Source organism: Arvicola amphibius, chromosome 10, assembly GCF_903992535.2.
Source record: "Arvicola amphibius chromosome 10, mArvAmp1.2, whole genome shotgun sequence".
Taxonomy (NCBI): Eukaryota; Metazoa; Chordata; class Mammalia; order Rodentia; family Cricetidae; genus Arvicola; species Arvicola amphibius.
In genome coordinates this window covers 94,722,494-94,740,797 of record NC_052056.1, presented here as the reverse complement: position 1 = coordinate 94,740,797, position 18,304 = coordinate 94,722,494, and the positions used below count along the sequence as shown (strand labels likewise).

The following is an 18,304-nucleotide window of genomic DNA, read 5'->3' as shown; positions in this document are numbered from 1 at the left end:
GTCGCCGCGCGGCCGGGGAGGGGGGCTCCCGGCGGGGCGCGCGGGAAAAAGGGTGAGGGGTCGCGAGGGCCCCGGATGCCCGCGCTCGGGCTGTGGGGAGAGAGCGCGGTGCGCGCGCGCCAAGGCCGCCGCCGCCGCCGCCGCCGCCGCGTTACCCTCAGGCAGGACTCGGCGGCGGAGGCGGCGGCGGTGGCGGCGGCGGCGGCGGCGGCGCCGTGAGGAAGGAGTCCGCGTCCGCGGTGGCTGAGGCGGCGGCCGGCTCCAGGCCGGGTTTTGGCGCCCGCCCGCCTGCTGCCTCCTGGCGGCTCCTGAACTCCAGCCCCCTCTCTATCAGCCTCTCACTCCGTCTCAATATGTCTCAAGATGGCGGCCAATGTGGGATCGATGTTTCAATATTGGAAGCGCTTTGATTTACAGCAGCTGCAGGTCAGGCTTCTCGGCGCTCCGGCCTCGCGCCGGGGGGTGAGGGCTGCGGGCGTGTCGCGGCCTCCCTCAGGAAGGAGGTGTGACACTCCGGGCTGCCAGGCCCTGGCGGGGGTGCCTGAGGCGACGGGGGGAAGGCAGGAGGGGGGGTGCCGGGAGAGAGCGGGGCCGAGTCGGCGGCGAGGTCCTCGGGCTCCCGGCTCTCATTGATCACTCGGCTTGATAGAAATTGATCCTCTTTGTTCAATCATCGATCAGCCCAAGATGGCGCCGGAGCCGCCAGCCGCCACCAACATCTTTGCCCCCCGGTGTCTGCACCCTTCAACCCCGGAGGGTGTCTTCCTCCCCACCATCATCGCCATCATCACCGTCGCCGTCGTGGCCGACCCCGCGCGCTGTCGTGGTCGTGGGACCCCGGTGGGAAGGAGGGGGGGAGCGGCGGTCCCCCCCCACGGGGGGCTCAGTGGGAACTCGCGCGCGCTAAAGAGGGGGGACGCGCCACGGGGTGACTCCGGAGGGGTGGCGGGCTGGCCGAGAAGGGGGAAGCTGCGGGACGCTGGTCGCCCTCCCGCCAGTCACGTCCTGCCTTTCCCCCCGGCTCAGCCCCCGGCGTATCCCGGGGAAAGTTTGTGGGGAGTTGCGGCTGGTGGGGGGGAATGAAGCGCCTGTCTCTCTCTTTCCTCTGTCTCCGGAGGAAGAGTCGCGGACCGCCGCCGCCGCCGCCACTGCCCCGCCGGCGCGGCGGAGCTGGAGCGGGTGGCGCTGTGGTGCCGCCGGCTCCGGGGGAGGGTCAGATCGGCCACCGGCGGCTGGCGGCGGCGGCGACGGCCAGGCTGGCGGGTGGCCCCTTGTCGTGGAGACGGCGGGAGGCTTGGAGCTCCGGGCTGCTCCCCGGTCGGTCCCCTTGGGCCGAGCCGCCACCATCCCTCTTTCCACTACTCACGTAAGGGATTGTCAACCGGTGTCGACCGGCCAGGGGACCGGCTTCCCGGTGTGGCGGGTCCCTCCCCCACCCGGTTTGTTTACGTCCCGGGGCCAACCCGCAAGCCCCGCGCTCTTTTGTGTGTCTGCTGCGTGAAAGTGACTGCGGAGCTGAATCTGTCCCCCCCCCCCCCTTTTTTTTTTTTTTGCGCCGGGGGACTTCCCTGGGAAGGGGCTGTGGGGGAAGCTTTGGAAGGGGAAAGCTTGGCTGGCGGGGGGACGCCGGTGGGTCGCGCCGAGTGTGGGGTCGGCCCCGGAGGAGGGGGAAGGTGCGGGAGGAAGGCTGCAACTTTCCTCCGAGTGCAGGCCCCTGTGTGACCCGATCTCGGGCGCTTTTCCTGTCGGATCACTGATCGGTGCAGACAGACTTAGCTGTGCACTCAGGGACTTCCAGGGCTCCCCCGCCTCACTGACCCGTCGCTCGCAACACTCCAGCCCCTCACTCTCTTTCGCGGAGGGGTGTATTCTGTCCTCTCTGCTAAGGGGCCCCAGGAGTTATGGAGCGCGCGGCAGGTCCTCTGCGAGCTGCCTTCTCCAGTCCGGTTCTCGAAAGCAAAGCCCCGGGGCCCCCGCTGGACTGTGTGGAGACTGATTGTGGTTCCCCATCTCCTCGAGGGGATGGTGCCGGGGCTTCCCATTCCTCCGCGGAGCTGCCTGAGTGCCCAGAGGATGGTATCCTGCCTGCCACCCCTCATCTGAACCAGCTTCTCGCCCTCGGGGCCCTCCCAGCTAGTGCTAGCTCCGCGTTCGCGGCTCCTGGACAGCCCCGGGAATCAGCCAGGTGGATGTTTTGCGTAGCCGGAGCCAAGTTGAAGGTGAGCGGCGAATGAGCCCGCAGAGCTTTGATCATTGGGGACCCTGGGGAGTGGGGACAGTTTTGTGGTCCAGAGCGGCATTGTGTGTGTGTATGAGACGTTCCATAACATCTCTAGGGAACCGCCTTTGCTCCCAACTCTGAAGTGTGCTTGAACTTGAACTTGAGTGAACTTTCCTAACCCACCCGTAGCACCCTTAGGAGTCTGAAACAAACGAACTCCTTATGTAGGCCTGCAGGAAACGAAGCTGATTGGATTAAAACATATATAAGTGGAGTGAAACAACTTTAATTGTGCTTGCTTTTTCTACCCTTGCCTACGTGAGGACGATAAGACAGACTCATACTAGTTATGAAATTTCCTCCCATTTCTCTCTTAACTAAGGAAGACTATGTGAAATATGTATTTCTGATAAGATTAAAACTTAAAGAAGTTCGAGTATTTACTGACTAAAATGGATTACTCCATAGTGTCTATTGTGTAAATTAGATTCCTGAATGTAATGTACACAGCCGGATGGCATTTTCTGATTAATTGGTCTACCCTATTTTAGTAAAAATAGCTCCCTTTTACCATAATTTAATTCGTGTGCTTACTGTAAAACCCGTTGTGGAATTTTAAGAAACAAACCTTAATTTTCACCATCACCACCCCCACGTGACATCCCAGTTTAATATTAGTAAAGTTCCTTTATTAAGCATTCCCGAAGAAGACCAGAAAAATGATTTGGTTTCTTGAGAATTAATAGATTTTATGAACTTGGTGTATGTTCTTGCAGCTTCTTCAGCCCCCCAATACATTGATTGGCTTTCTTGGGGGATCTTGAGGATGTTTCACCTCATGACTTCATTGTAAGTTTCCCTTTCGTTAACAGGAATGAACTTTCTGTTGCTCTTAAAACAACAACAACAAACAAAACCCTTTGTTTAAGTGCTGTTGTTGTTAAGGAGCCTATTGGCTTTTGTTAGATAACGATTTGGCCTTAGGTGGTTTCAACTGTGTCACTGGAAGGCAACTTTGGAAGCCTTACTTGAACTTGGAATGCCAAAGATCAAGTGTGACTCTGGACCGCTCCTTTATCTGGGAGCTTAGGTCCAGGGTTTTTGAGTTGGTATCTGGTTGAGGGTCCTCTTTTCTCACTAATGGAGAGTCGGAGATTTTTGGTGAGAATTCTTTAGGTATCACTGAGATCCAACTGACTGAAAGCCGTCGCTGAATCTTAGCTGGATCCAGTTAGGTCTTGGTAAAATGCAGCCGGACCCTGCCCCCCTTCAGCATCTTGGAGGGCTATGTTCTTATGCCCCTTCTTCTTGGGTCTTAAGACCACCTTGGGACTTGGAGTGGATGTCTGCTGCTAAAGAGAGTTTCTGAAAACTGGCCTGTTTCCTTTCTCATCCCAAACCTAGGCTTGTCCTGTGCAAAGTTAGTGTGCTGTAGCGTTGCTAAGACTAGTTGAACAAGTTTTGATCCTGTCCCAGACTTGTAAAAACCAACCTTTTTTTTAATTAAGAAAAACATCATTGTATAAATTTATATTTTAAATACATGTTTGAAAAGAGGTATATTTAACTCTTGTAACTTGTTTTCACATTAGTGGAGCTCTGAATCTTCTCGGGGATGGGGCCTGCCTGTGACTGCGTCAATCTGGGGTGTTTTCTCTGTAGTGTGATCTGTTCCCTTTTGAAAATTCCCTGCAAAAGTGAACTTTAAAACTGTTCTCTCCCCAAATTAAAAAAAAAAAAAAACAGTTTAGTTTTTGCTGAAGTCTATTTTCTGGTTGCTTTTGTTGTTTTCCTCTTATGGCCATGCTTGAATTTGTATGTGTGTGCGCATGTGTTTGTGTGTATGTTTGTGTGTGTGTGTGTTTCCAGCACTCCAACACTGCTCCTTGTAATAAGTATATAATTTCAATTAAAATACCTCCCTTAGTGCCTTTGATAGGATAATGAATGAACAAATGATGCAGGGCACTCCTATTTTTTCTTTTCTTGGTTCTTTTAATATAGGTGTCTTATGAGACTGGGTGTGGGAAAGGTTATTATCAGTTGCTTAAAGCTTTTACCTGGGTGAAACCCCCCCCCCCCTTTTTTTTAAGGCACAAGTCAGTGCAAGGATAAAATAATGCAGTAACTCTGATGCAGTTGGGTGCACTGAAGCCCTTTGGCCCGTCTTCTATCGATACTCAGGTCTAAGTTGGAAAAGGGAACAGACAACTCCGTCTACTCAAGAATTTTTCTCTCCTAATCCATCGAGTGGACCTGCCATCTGCTCAACCCCACTGAGCCCAAGACATTTACTAGTTTTAAAAGTACCTTTTCTGTTGACATTCAAAGAAGAGAAAACTATCAGTGTGTGTGGGAGCTTTCCATTGATGGTCAAGGTTTTCCTGGGATTGTAGGAAAAACAAGGCCAGAGAAAAGTCCAAGTCTCTATCTATTCCATAGTGAAATGAAGGAAAGAGAGATTTGTTAGGGGACAATCTGTATATTACTTTAGGAGAAATATCACCATAAGAAAATCTCTGTTGTTGCCTTTGGTTCCTTTTATAGTTTCCAAAATTTTCACGTATCTTACTGGGGCATAACATGAATGTCAAGTTACTGTAGTAAGTTATTCTGCTATATAGAATTGTAAGTGACTATAAGAATTATTTTAAATTTATTTGAAATTTAATACGTAGCTTTAAAGTATATATGCCCTTCCCAAGAAAGGTCCGATTTTTATTAGTCATTGTCAGTGGCAGAAATGTGTCTACCTCATCTTTTTGTTTTGTCTGAAGCTCTGGGTTATTGCTGCCGCAGAGAGATAGTTTTGGTTTCAATTGAAATTCCCCTGCCTCTGATTGTTTAAACCAGACCCTTAATCTTATTTTAACATATTTTAACCATTCAAAAAACCTGGAACACTTGTTTTGTGTAAGTAGCAAGCAAATGCAGTTTAAACACTCCAGCATTTCTGGTATCTAATTGGAAACAGGTGGGGCTCTTGGACTCTTTCGTGGGAGTCTGACCGTAGCCAAGTGGAGGGACACTTGCTGCTGCTAGTTATTCATTTTGTTGGTGATATTTGAAGCGAGGCCCACAGCCTCTTTTTGCCCCATACTGCTGTTTACCTGAACATCCTAGTCATGTCTCAGAGTAAAAAGATCTCAGAGGCATTAATTGGGTAATAGGTGTTTTTTGTTTTTCAGAGACAAGGTCTCTCTTTCTCTACTTAGTCCTGGCTGTCCTGAACTCAGCAATCCACTTGCCTCAGCTTGCTGAGTGCTGGGATTAAGGGCACCCATCACTACTCTTGGCTCATCCATGATCCAAACATAGATTTACATTTTATGATAACTTGATGGTGATTTGAGTTCAGGGACAAGTTACTTTGCCTAAAAATTCTACATGTAATGAAAGACTTTTTCATTGAAAGCCTTAAAATTTTTACTTGGTCTGGGGTGTATTTCACTAACTAACACATCAGTGCCAGGATCCCCTGAACTTTTTGCCTTTTTCCTATTTCAGGTTTTGAGGGTATACTTCTGAGAGCCACCTGGCGATTTTGACTTTCTGTCTGTTCCAAATTAGGTTTTGCTGTGTGTATGTATACTAGTATTTTCTAAGGAGTGTTTGGAGTTGTTGGTCTTGCTCATGTTTCCTGAGTTGCTTTGAGTCCCACTTTTAAAATTATTTAATTAATTTATTGGTATGATCTCTGTAGCACAAGACAGTTTCAAACTTACAGTAGTCCTCCTGCCTTGACCCATCCCAATACTGAGATTACAGACATGAACCACTGTACTCATCCCTGACAAAATTTTTTTTAAAGATTTATTTATTATGTATACAACATTCTGTCTTGATATATGCACACACGCCAGAGGAGGGCGTCAGATCTCCATACAGATGGTTGTGAGCCACCATGTGGTTGCTGGGAATTGAACTCAGGACCTCTGAAAGAGCAGCCAGTGCTCTTAACCTCTGAGCCATCTCTCTAGCCCCCCTGACAAAATTTTTTATTTTATTTTATTTATTTTATTTTATTTTATTTTGAGACAGGGTTTCTCTGTAGCTTTGGAGCCTGTCCTGGAACTAGCTTTTGTAGACCAGGCTGGCCTCGAACTCACAAAGATCTACCTGCCTCTGCCTCCCGAGTGCTGGGATTAAGCGTGCGCCACCACCGCCCGCCACAAATTCTTTCTTTCTTTCTTTCTTTCTTTCTTTCTTTCTTCCTTCCTTCCTTCCTTCCTTCCTTCCTTCCTTTCTTTTCTTCCTTCCTTCTTTCCTTCCTTCTTCCTTTCCTTCCTTCTTTCTTTCCTTCCTTCCTTCCTTCCTTCCTTTTTCCAAGGTAGGGTTTCTTTGTGAAACCTTGGCTGTCCTGGAACTAGCTCTGTAGACCAGGCTGGCCTAGAACTGACAGATCTGCCTGCCTCTGCTGCCTCCTTAGTGCTAGGATTAATGGGGTGCACCATCACTGCCCTGCAAGCCCTGTCTCTTTTTAAGCTGGTGAGATGAGCATTGTGTGGCAGGGAAGGGAGTGTCCTTATAGGAAGGGACCTAGGGATTGAGAGAACCTGTGTTATTGGTCTCAGTGCAGCTGTACCAAGAATTCTTCAGTTCTAAAAAAAAAAAAAGTGCTATGGTATACATTGTTTGTATTAAATATTACAGTTAAAAAATTCTGAAGTGAACACCTTTCTGAAAGATGTCTAGTTTGTTGTAAACCTCTTCAAGATTTTTAGGGCTATGCCTGGCATGGTAGCATATACCTTTAATCTCAGTACTCAGCAGGTTGAGGCAGGTGTCTCTGAGTTTGTGGCCAGCCTGGTCTACATAGTGAGCTCCAGATCAACCAGGGCTACATGTTAAGTTTGAAAAACAGACAAACAAAAGATTTTAGGGCTGTGGATGTCTGGTAGATCGATTGCCTAGTATGGAAATCAAAAGGTTCCCTCTCTAGCACTGGAAAAAAAGTTACAGTAAATAAAAAAGTGTATCAATTTCTTCATTTTCATCTGTATTTTTTTTTTTTTTACTGTTGGAGGCCACAGGCATTTGGCAGGAGTTTTATGTTTAATAGAGCCCTGGGCCATGGGAAGTGGTGTAAGAGGATGTGGGGTTGAAGGGGGTGTCTTTCTAACGAGAGGAAAGGTAATCAGACAGGAGGCCACCGGCAAGATACACTGCAGAACAAGGAAGCAGTAGCCGTGCTGGAGATTCAAGTCGAGTAAAACTGCTTTCTTCCACTCAAGTGTCCTTGAAGCAGCCGGCTGTGAAAGCAGGCCACACCTTTCTAAGTCACCAGAGTCTACAGCCCCTGCTGCCTTCATTCACCCTTGTTTGAAATCGAGGATGCTCTCAAGTGCTTGATTTATGCAGTTAATGCTGAAGGAAATTACCAGAACTTAAACTCTGAACTCCCAAGTAGGGTGTTTCTTTTTCACATTACCTTGAGTGAGGCTGCAGAGTCATTCTGTTCGGCTGTACTTGCTCAATAAGGAAATGCAGTGTAACATTGTAAAAAAATTGTCTGTGGTTGCTTGCAAGGCATCCCCCAAGTTTGGTTAAGGGAGAAACAAATGGATATAAATTAGCCTTTTCTTAAGTGAATATTGCAAAATGTCAAGCAACGGAATGCCGTTCATACTTCATACTCTCATTAAAATGTATTTGGGTGTTGACAGCTTTTTTTTTTTTTTTTAAGATGGAAGAGACTCTCAGATCCTGTCCACCTGGCATATGAAGAAAATAAAATCAGGGCTGGGGATGTAGTACAGTTGTACAGTGCCTGCTAGCACCAGGTTCTAGGTTCCACACCCAATAAGATGGTGCACATCTGTAAATCCCAGTACCGGGAGGTTGATGAGGGAGGGTCAGAAGTTCAGGGTCATCCTTGAATACATAGAGTTTGAGGGCAGCCTGGACTAAGTGAGACCCTGTCTGAAAAAATAAAAGATTAAACTTAACCCACAGCTCAAGAGCTTCTGTCCACTTGCCCTCCTCCTGTAAGCAAGGGAGTGTTCTTTCAGTTGGGTCTTTCTCTCTAATAACTTGTGCTTTTGTTTTCTAACATAGCTTGATGTTTTAAAGATTCAGAAGCTGTGAACTCACCTTAAGGCCATTATTGGAACATTCTTTGAACCTCTGAGAACTTGGTTTACTGCCATGTTCCCTCCTGCCTGTTTACTCTGTTAAAATGATTTGATGAAAGTTAGTGAAGTGGGGCTGGGGAGATGGGTCAGTGAGAGAGAGCACTTGCTGTGAAGGCAAAGGAAGCCTTAGCAGCTATGGGGCATGCCTGGAAGTGCAGACTATGGGGAGGAGCTGGGCTGATCCCCAGAGCCCCCAGTCAGCCAGCTCAAAAGACGAGTTTCAAGTTCAGTGAGAGACCTGTTCCAATAAATGAGACACCTGTGCTTTCCCTCTCTGGCCTCTGCAGTCAAGTACCTGCATACATAGATGCTCATATACCCCTTACCACACACACACACACACACACACACACACACACACACAGAGAGAGAGAGAGAGAGAGAGAGAGAGAGAGAGAAAACTATTATTTTAAAAATTACATTTATTTATTTGATTTGCGCGTGCGTGTGTGTGTGTGTGTGTGTGTGTGTATGTATTAGTGTAAGAGGTGAGTTTAGAGGACAACTTGGAAGTGAGTTCTTTCTTTCTATCATGTAGCCCCCAGAGTTGGAACAGTAGGCACTCAGGCTTGGTGGTAAGTGCCTTTATTGGCTGAACCATCTCTCTGGGTCTGGAAGGCAAACTTGGTTTCAAGAGCTTGGAGCTGCAAACCTCAGCTAGGCCTGGGGGCTGTTGTGTAAGGAAGGGCCACTGTGGAGCCGCCCTTAGCCTTTGCGAGGCAGCCCGGAGCTCTGTTATCTCTGCCTGTCATTTCTTGCCCTGCTCCTGCCATGCCAGGCCTGTCATCTTCAGTGTTATGACAACTTTTTTTAAAAATAAGTTTTGTGGAACTTCATTTTGAGATTCTTAGAAGATAAGATGTAAATGAAAATTTAAATTATTACTTGAAGGGATTATACATTACAATTTTGTTTTTTTAATTGATGAGGTTTGAAAGGATTTTGTTTTTTTTTCTCCTTGGAGACAGCTACATTCTTTTGCTCTGATTATCATTTTCTTCAATCATTCCATAAAGCATGGCAGATACTGGTGAAATAAATATATTCTTTAATTTTTTTTTTAAATTGTTTATTGTGTGAAGTATGTACCATGGTATGTTTGGGGGTGGGTGGGTAGAGGACAACTTTCTGGTGTCAGTTTTCCCTTTCAGCTGTAGGTTCTGGGGATCAGACTCAGGTCTTTAGGCTTGTCTGGCAAGTGTTTTTGTACCTGCTAAGCCGTCTTGCTGGCCTAATCTATTCTTTATGTTTTGATCATTCTATCTCTGCTTCTTGAGCATTATATTGCCAAACTAGCCATTTTATGTTTTGAGACAGGATTTCAGGCTGACCTGGAATTGGCTCTATAGCCAGGGTTGCCTTTGGACTTATGGTCTTCTTGCTCCTGCCTCCCTAGGGCCATGATTATAGGGCAGTACTTCAACTCCAGGCTGTGCTCTTTCCTTTCTGTTTTTCACCATGCTAGTTAGCCTAGAAACTTGAACCTTTGTGATTCCATACTATATTGCTACGGACTACCTTCACCAAGAGCAGCCTATGCTGCTCAGATCTTTCCAGTGGGGGGAAAAAAACTTCATCATGGTACACAGACCTTAAATTCTGAACTGAGCTATAGTTCCATTCAGTGTCACAACCATTGAGACTTTGGAAAAGAAAATGATTGCCATGGTAGCCTTCGCTGAGACTAGTGTCAGAATGCTCGCTTACTGACTTGGCTATTTCAGCTCTACCTCAATCTCTTGCTTTCGCAACAACTCGTGCTCTCATATCTTCCAGCCAAGTGGGAGACAGGTTCAAGTTGGGATCATGTTTCTGCTCAGTAGGCAAGTGTGGGAATCCTGGAGCCAGACAGGAAGCCTGGCTGCTGTAAGATGCCTCTTCAGGTGATGAGGTCTGCCACAGCCTTTGCACTGAGCACAAGGGGACCCATGGCATGGCTGGATACTTTTTCTAGCTCTACCAGGATATGATACAGTGTCACCTGAAGCTGGCCATCCTAGAAGGAACAAATTGCTTCTCTTTTTTACTCTTGTCCACCATTGTCAGTACAACGTAGGATTGGGAAAGGAAGGATATTACTAGTCATGGTTGAAGGTCATTGTCAGGGGAGTTAGAAGTGCTTTGCAACTGTTTTAAATGGCTTCAGTTTGGTATGTAATTATGCTGTCATCCCACAGTTTGCTGATACTTTATTGAAATCTTTGAGCGGGCGCGCGCACGCGCGCACACACACACACACACACACACACACACACACAGTTCGGGGGTATTTATTGCCAATGAGATCTTGCCTTTTCTTACGCATGCCACCCGAGTTCACAATCCTTGCTTGTTTCAAAATTGTCCATTCAGAGCAGGATGAAATCCATGACAGCCTGGGCTGCCAGATGAGTCTTCTCAAACCATTGATTTCATCATGGTGTGCCTGTCTATAAACAGCCACAGCAGCTTACTCTGGCATGGAATGGAGACCACATTCCCCAAGCTGGCAGACAGAACTTCTGATGGATGTCTGTCTCCGATGCATCTAACCCTTTCTTCATTCCAGCAGAAGCAAACCCAGAATCATGCTTGTCTGTGGACATTGTCCTGTGAAGCTCCCTCTGGCCACTCATCTGAGGGTTCTACCTGATTGCATGCATTCCTTCCCGCCTGGAGGAGTGACAGGCTCTATCTGGGAGGAAACAGACTGAATGGCAAGGAGGAGGTTTTGACAGCGTGTCTGGGGCAGCTGGAAGGTCACAAAATCTAATGGTGAGGAATGGAAAAGGAAGGCCAAGTATGGGGGTTGGGGGCTTCCCAGGAAAGCAGTTACGGGGTGGCTGGGAGTCTCTGGGGCTCCCTTCCAATTGCTGACTTCCTCCTTCAGTGTTTCTAATGATCCACATGGCAGCATCAAACTGTCCTGACTTCTCAGGCACCTGCTGTCCACTATCTGTTCTACATGTACTTTCTGACACACTCTCTCCTAGGCTGTGCACAGCTGGGAAGTGCTGCCTGAGGGATGTGGCCTCTCTCAGGGGCTGGCCTTTTTTTTTTTTTTTTTTTTTTTTTTTTTTTTTTTTTTTTTTTTGGTTTTTCGAGACAGGGTTTCTCTGAAGCTTTTTTAGAGCCTGTCCTGGAACTAGCTCTTGTAGACCAGGCTGGTCTCGAACTCACAGAGATCCGCCTGCCTCTGCCTCCCGAGTGCTGGGATTAAAGGCGTGCGCCGCCACCACCGCCCGGCTTGGGGGCTGGCCTTTCTGTGCTCTGCTGGGGACTCTTAACTGGTTAAATTTAGAATGCAAAGTTGATTAGTTGGTTTTTTTTTTTCTTTTTATTTGATACAGAGGATTGAACCCTGGGCCTTGCCCATGCTAGACAAATACTCTATCTCTGAACTACATTCCAACTGAAATCTGGTTCTTAATATCATGAAAGGTAGGACTGGTCTATTAAAATGGCTAACTTGGAAATCTGCTGAAGGGATATGCTTGATTTGCATTCCCATTTATTAAATTCCTTCTTTGCACATATTGGTTCCAATCCATATAGGGTTTTTTGTTTGTTTTGTCATCTCCCCCCAATCCTGCCATGCTGGGGATAGAACCCATGACCTTATGCATGCTAAGTAAGCACTACCGATTGAGCCATGTCCCTAGCTCCCTAAAAATCCACTTAAAAAATAGATTTGGACAGAATAGTTTTATGTTGGAGATTCGTTGTCAAGTCTACTTGTAGCCTTACAAGGAGGGTACTTGCCACACTGAGTGGTGAAGGCACTTACTGTCTAGTAGTCAGAACCCAGCAAATATCAGAGCAAGCCTGGAGTTAAAAATGCTCAGGTTTGGGTGTCTGGGCCAGAGGAATGTGTTGCACTGGCCCATTCCCCAGAAGGACTCTTATGGACCTGGTACCCAGCCAGTCCTGTTTCAGAGCAGCGGTCTGCATAGTCCACACTTTCTCTATTTTTTCGTTAGTCCAAGAAAGTACTACCTAGGATATTTCTGTGGTGGTGACATCATTGTCTGGCTGTACAAGCAAGCATTTGCATGAACTTGGGGAAGCAAGGGTGGCAGGTGGGATATGAGAGGAGCAGGATGGCCCAGTAGTGGGTATGACCTGCTGCTGTGGGGCAGAGGGGAAGGAATGGGCCAGCAAGGGGAAGAGACTTCATTTCTTTTGGGATTTCGGGAGTTTGGGGGACTCCTGTGTTGAATGTCTGGCCAAAAGGTTGGTGCTGAGTAGGGAGATGGATTGAAGTCTGTGGGAGATCTTTTGGGACTTTGATTAATGCTTGAGAATCCTGTAAAATTTTTGACTAAGGATGTAGTTCATCAGTCCAGCTTTTGCCTAGCATGTAGGAGGCCCAGGGTTCAATCCCCAGTACCAAGGACAGACAGAAAAAGGGAAGGAGGGAGGGAAGGATGGGGAGGAGGGATAGAGAGGAGAGACCTGCCTATCTTTGTTGGAGATGGAGTGGGTAAAGGTTTCTTTACTTGTAGATCTTATTTTTGAAGTGCTAGGGATTGAACCCAAGATTTAGTTTGACTGTGATATGCCTCCTCACTTTAACTTTTCCAGCTCTGGATTTAGGGGTTCCAGTGTCAGGTAAAAGGAATGAGAAAGGAAAGGACAGGCTGCTCACAGGATGGCTTTATAAACTGTCGCCAGCTTATGTCTGCTGGTGATAGGGCAGAGGTATTTATTTTTTCCCCATTGCCAGCCCCTACTTCCTGGGCACTGAACACTAGTAGGTCATGGCCTAGGCCCTTAGTTTATTCCATGGTATCCCTACACAATTCTGTAAAAGCTATATAAATTCAGCTGTGTAGGGAGGTCTTGGGGACTCAGAAAGGCTGCCTAAGAAATTTTCTGGTTGTCTTGTTTACTAAGTAGCTGGAGAGTGAAATGGGGCCTGGTTGGGTTGCCTTGTGGAACCTGGCCTTTCCTTGGCTTGAGACTTAATGTCCCAACCTCAGGTAGACTTACTGTTGCTGGAACCTTCATAGCTTGTGTGCTTTCTGCTCCCTCTTTAGCTGACAGAAAAGCACTGCCTAAAATACTGCACCCTTGCTCTAAACTTCTTCAGCTGTGGGCTGAAAGGAGCCCTCCTTTCTAGCTCCCCTGCCTGTGTTCTCAACAAGTGTATCTGTTCGTAACTTGTACACAGTACAGCTATGATGGATGAGTTTGGGAAACCATGTACTATTGTGCTGTTAGTGAGTGTTTAACCATGTGTTGGCTGGGGCTAGAGCTGCGTGTGGTGTCAGAGCCTCTCAAGTCCTCTGATAGCCTCAGGACAGCACCCGACAAGGGATCTGTTTTGAGCTTGCAGGAGGGGAAGGCGGTGTAGTAGATGTTCAGTGACTGACTTTCTGAGAGCTGTGTGGGTGGCCATCTGTCCTCAGAGAAGCATCCTGGTCACAGTGACACTCTGCACATATTATTTTTCTTAGTGATTTATTATTGGAAACTGATGACTCTGGACTCAGAAAATTATTAATATTATTTTGCATGACTGATGTACATGAAAGTTTTTACACTTGCTTGTTTGTATGTGTATGTGTATAGGAGAACGTTCAGGGCACAACATATGTGTAGGGATAAGAGGATAATTTTTGGAAGTTGGTTCTTTTGTTCTGCTACATGGGTCCCAGGGATTAAAACTGATTGTCATACTGGACAGCAAGCACCTTTACCTGGTGATCCATCTTGTAGACCTTGATGGAGATGGGGGGGGGGGATGACAATGGTTTGTTATGAAATGATAAAATTAAAGAAAAAATACAACATAAAAATAAAGAGAAAAATATGCAAAAATGTGTGGTTTTGGAAATAACATGTTTGAGTGAAATAATTTTTGTTTTGTTTGTGGATCAACTTGTATTTTCCACAGGCTACTTGGGCTGTTCCTGCACTTGTTGGGGTGTGTGTGTGTGTGTGTGTGTGTGAGCACTCGAGTGTTTGCAGGTGTATATGCACATATATGCATGTGGAAACCAAATTATAGCCTTAGCTATCATTTCTTAGATGTCATACACTTTGTTTTATTTATTTGTTTGTTCTGAGACAGAGTTTTCCTGTGTAGCTCTGACTGTCCTGGAACTCCTGTTGACTAGCCTGGCCTCAAATTCAAGAGATCTGCCTGACTCTGCTGCATGAGTACTGAGACTTAAGGCATGGGCCACTATACCTGGCCATACACCTTGTTTTTTGAGACAGGGTCTCTTACTGGTTGGCGTTCATCAAGTAGGCTGGGTTGGCTAGCCTAGTGAGCTTCAGGGACCCTCTTGTCTCCATCTCTTTAGCACCCAGATGATTACAGGTGTGCTTTACTACACCCAGTTTTTTATGTGGTTCTGGGAATCAGACTTGAGCTTTCATGCTTATACAGTAAGTACTTCCCCAGTTGATCCATCTGTCCAGCCCTCCACTCACTTCCTGAACATATTCCATTGCGTCTGACTGCCTCGGATCTTTTTTGACATGAAGTAAGCACCTGTCCTGCTGGTGAGAGATCGCGAGTATCCTTGTGTATCAGGCTGTGAGGGGCGGGTGATTCTGAGAAATGGGTCCTACCTTCTTCAATTGCTTGGTCAGTCAATATTCAGAACATTCTGTCTCTTTGTGCTAGGTTGGACTGTGTTCTAGAACCACAAGGAATTCTTGGCATTCAGGAAACTACATTCCTATAGGTGAGACAGAAAGCAGGTAAAGCAGTGAGTGACACTGTGTTGGTATCTGGGGTCCTGGGAACAAAGGGAACAGGCCATCTAGCACAGTCCTTGGAGGTATTTCTGTTTTCCAAGACCTGGAGGAACAATTGACTGATGATGAATAGTTGAAGGCTTAGATTTGCATTGCAAAATACCTTTCCAGAAGCTCCACATGAAGGGTAGACCACAGCAAGAAAGGACAGGCAATAAGGAATTGAACTGGGAGGGTGTGTGTGGCAGTGCCATAGTCCCCAGAAGATATGGGGAGGGCCAGACCCAGGAAAAAGGCCTATGCTAGTGCCCTTCCCAGATTGAATGTACCCAGGCTTGCCATTTTGGGTGAGGCCGTGACAGAAATGGGACGGATGCATGGCATTTTACTAGGATACCATTTGGTCCTAAAAAGCTGAGGTTGAGGAATGGTAACTATTAGAGAGACCATCGTTCCTTGGAAGGAATGGTCTTCAATGCTACACTGTCACAGAGCATCCAGGAGGCCTGTGTCTCCCAGTGTTTGGGGTGCAGTTATGGGTTCTTTCAGAGGTAGGTCCTTATGCTACCCAACTGGCTGTGTGCCACAGGCTTGTTCGAAACAGGTGTGGTGATGGGCTCTGAGCTCCAGCCTTGGATGTGAGTCAGACATGTGGGGAGTCAGCCTGGAGTTCCTTTTATTCATCCCTATTTGCTTTTTGTTGGTAATCCTATGTAATTCCCTGGTTTCATGATGTAATTTTAATGGAATTAAACTTGAACACTTCAAAAATTATGTAATTAATTGTGTTCAGCTTCAATTACAGTGACTAATTATAATGATACCTGGTGGCAAATCAGGTATGTGCTGGTGGGGGTTTGTGCCTGCCAGGTATCAGGACAGACACTTGCTGGCAGGCATTGCAGCAGAGGCACCAGGGCTGCCTGACTGACTATGGCTGCTTGGGTGCCTCCTTGGGATAACTCCACTGTTGGACATGCAGAGAAAAGCGATGACAGGCCAAGAGAGGAAAGTCTGTTTTAGGATGAGGTTGATATAAAGGATTATAGCTCCAAAGGCAAGTGGCAGGGAACCAGGAAGCCAAGGTGACATTCTGGGATTCTGTTTGCCTGGGAAATAAGGGTGGTGGTATGTGCAAGTATGCTTGAAGATTCCAGAATTGTGAAGGCAGCTAAAGGAGAAGGGAGATGGCATGAAAATTACTTCTGCACGAGGGAAAGAAGACAGAAGTCAAGTGTAAAAAATGTCCCTGTGGTACTGTTTGCAGGACAAGGTGCAGGGATCTAGGAAATAGAACTGTTGGACCCTAAAACACAGCTCTGAATTTGCAGCCTTTAGAAAACCCCTTTTGCCTGGCATTCACAAAGCCCTAGTTTCCATCCCCAGCACTGCATAAACTGGTATGATAGTGCATGCCTATAAACCTAGCTCTAGGGAGATTGAAGCAGGAGGATCAGAAGTTCAAGGTTCTTTGTGACTATTTGATGAACTTGAAGCCAACCTGAGCTACATGAGACCCTATCTTAAAAAATAAAAAAGAAAAGAAATAAGGAAAAAAGAGGAGCGAGAAATATGAGAAAGAGGGGCTCTTTCTTTCTAAGGATCCCTTCATACCAATTGCCCTCTCATGGGAGGTGCTGAACTGTCCCTAAAGGGGCCTGCTGTATTTGTGGAAGACCCCAGCTGCCTGCTTGATGAATGATCTGTCACCACCTTCTTCCAGGAAGTGTCTGGAAGTAGACTGTATGTACAGCACCTAGGTGGCCCTTGCTGCCTAGTTTTTTTTTTTTTTTTTAAGTTTTATTTATTTATGTTTACAATGTTCTGTCTGCAGGCCAGAAGTTGGCACCAGATCTTATTACAGGTGATTGTGAGCCACCATGTGGCTGCTGGGAATTGAACTCAGGACGTCTGGAAGAACAGTCAATTCTCTTAACCACTGAGCCATCTCTCAAGTCGCAGTATTGTGTTTTTGAGAGGGAGTTGCTTTAGGGTATCTTCTCAGAAGACTACTCTAGACAGGCATTCTAATATACCCCAAGTGTCCTGCTGTGGGCCCTTCAACATGAAAGAGCCCTGTCTACTCCAAGCTCTGCCTGAGACAGGAATTTCACTTAGGCCCCATCTAGCAGCCTGGATGCATTACATGGTTTTTGTTATTGAGAGGAAAATGGTTCTTGAACACATACAGGGTGCACAGCTACTTTGAAAAAGCTACATTGGGTTGGGGGAAGTTGCTTGGTGGTAGAACACTGCCATAACATGAAAGAGGCCCTGAGTTTTCATTCCCATCACTGTAAGAGTTAATGCAGAAAATTGAAAAAGCGTCCTGAGAATTTTTAAAAGAAACAAACAAAAAGATATCTTTTGGAAGCATGGCTTGAAGAAATTTTGAAAATTGTCTTTTTTTCTGCATTGTCGACTTGGTATAAAGACTGGCCTTCTCATCTCAAACTCACTGTGTAACCAAGGATCCTTCTACCTCTATCTCAAGTGCTAGGATTATAAATGTGACTAGGCTGCTGGCCAATGAGCCCCGGGGATTCTTTGCTACCTTCCCAGCACTGGGTTTAAGGCTTTGTGTTTCCATGCCTAGCTTTTACTTTGGTGCTTTAAACTCAGGCCCTTACACTTGCACACACTTTATTTACAGCGTTCTCCCTAGCACCTGTGTGCACGTTTTTGTGTGAACGTATGTATTTACGTTTCTTAGGTATATTCTTAGGAGTTGTTGCAGTCTCCTGTGATGTGTTTAACTTGAGTCTGTGACTTTTGGGCCTCTTTTGTGACTCTTTCCATCGTGCATATTTTAACACCTGGCCTGCTCTCTGTTCCCTATCCTGGCCTGATTTTCCTCCTCATAACCCTCTTGGACTTCTGCATCTCCTCCCCAACCCCAGTTGCTCCTGCTCACAAGTTGATTTTGTGGAAACAGCTGGGGAACGATTTGGAATGAGAACATATTCCTCCCCTTCCTGCACATCTTCTCAGCACACCACCAAGGGATCCCCCTACATCCCATATATCCATTATCCTCTAGAACAGTGGTTCTCTCAGCCTTCTTACAGTTCCTCATGTTGTGAGCCCCAACTATAAAGTTATTTTCGTTGCTTCTTCATAATTGTGATTTTGCTATTATGAATCATAATGTAAATATCTATTTTCCAGTGGTCTTAAGTGACCTCCTTTGAAAGGAATGCTTAACCCCCCAAAGGGTCACAACCTACAGACTGAGAATCACTGCTAGAGCCAAGCTTGA

At 46.6% G+C, this 18,304-nt stretch overlaps 1 protein-coding gene across 7 annotated transcripts in view; it reads left to right on the top strand.

Moving 5' to 3' along the window:
• Nucleotides 1–257: 257 nt before the first annotated feature.
• The window catches only part of Cux1 (cut like homeobox 1), a 329,866-nt gene continuing 311,819 nt past the window's right edge, over nt 258–18,304 (top strand). For 5 of the 7 annotated variants that reach the window (XM_038345002.1, XM_038345000.1, XM_038345001.1 and 2 more), the window contains exon 1: nt 258–426. In XM_038345002.1, the coding sequence (XP_038200930.1) occupies nt 364–426 (63 nt within the window). In that variant the 5' untranslated portion in view covers nt 258–363. The remainder of the gene's footprint in view (nt 427–18,304) is intronic. The other 2 variants (XM_038345005.1, XM_038345004.1) reach the window with 2 other exon arrangements.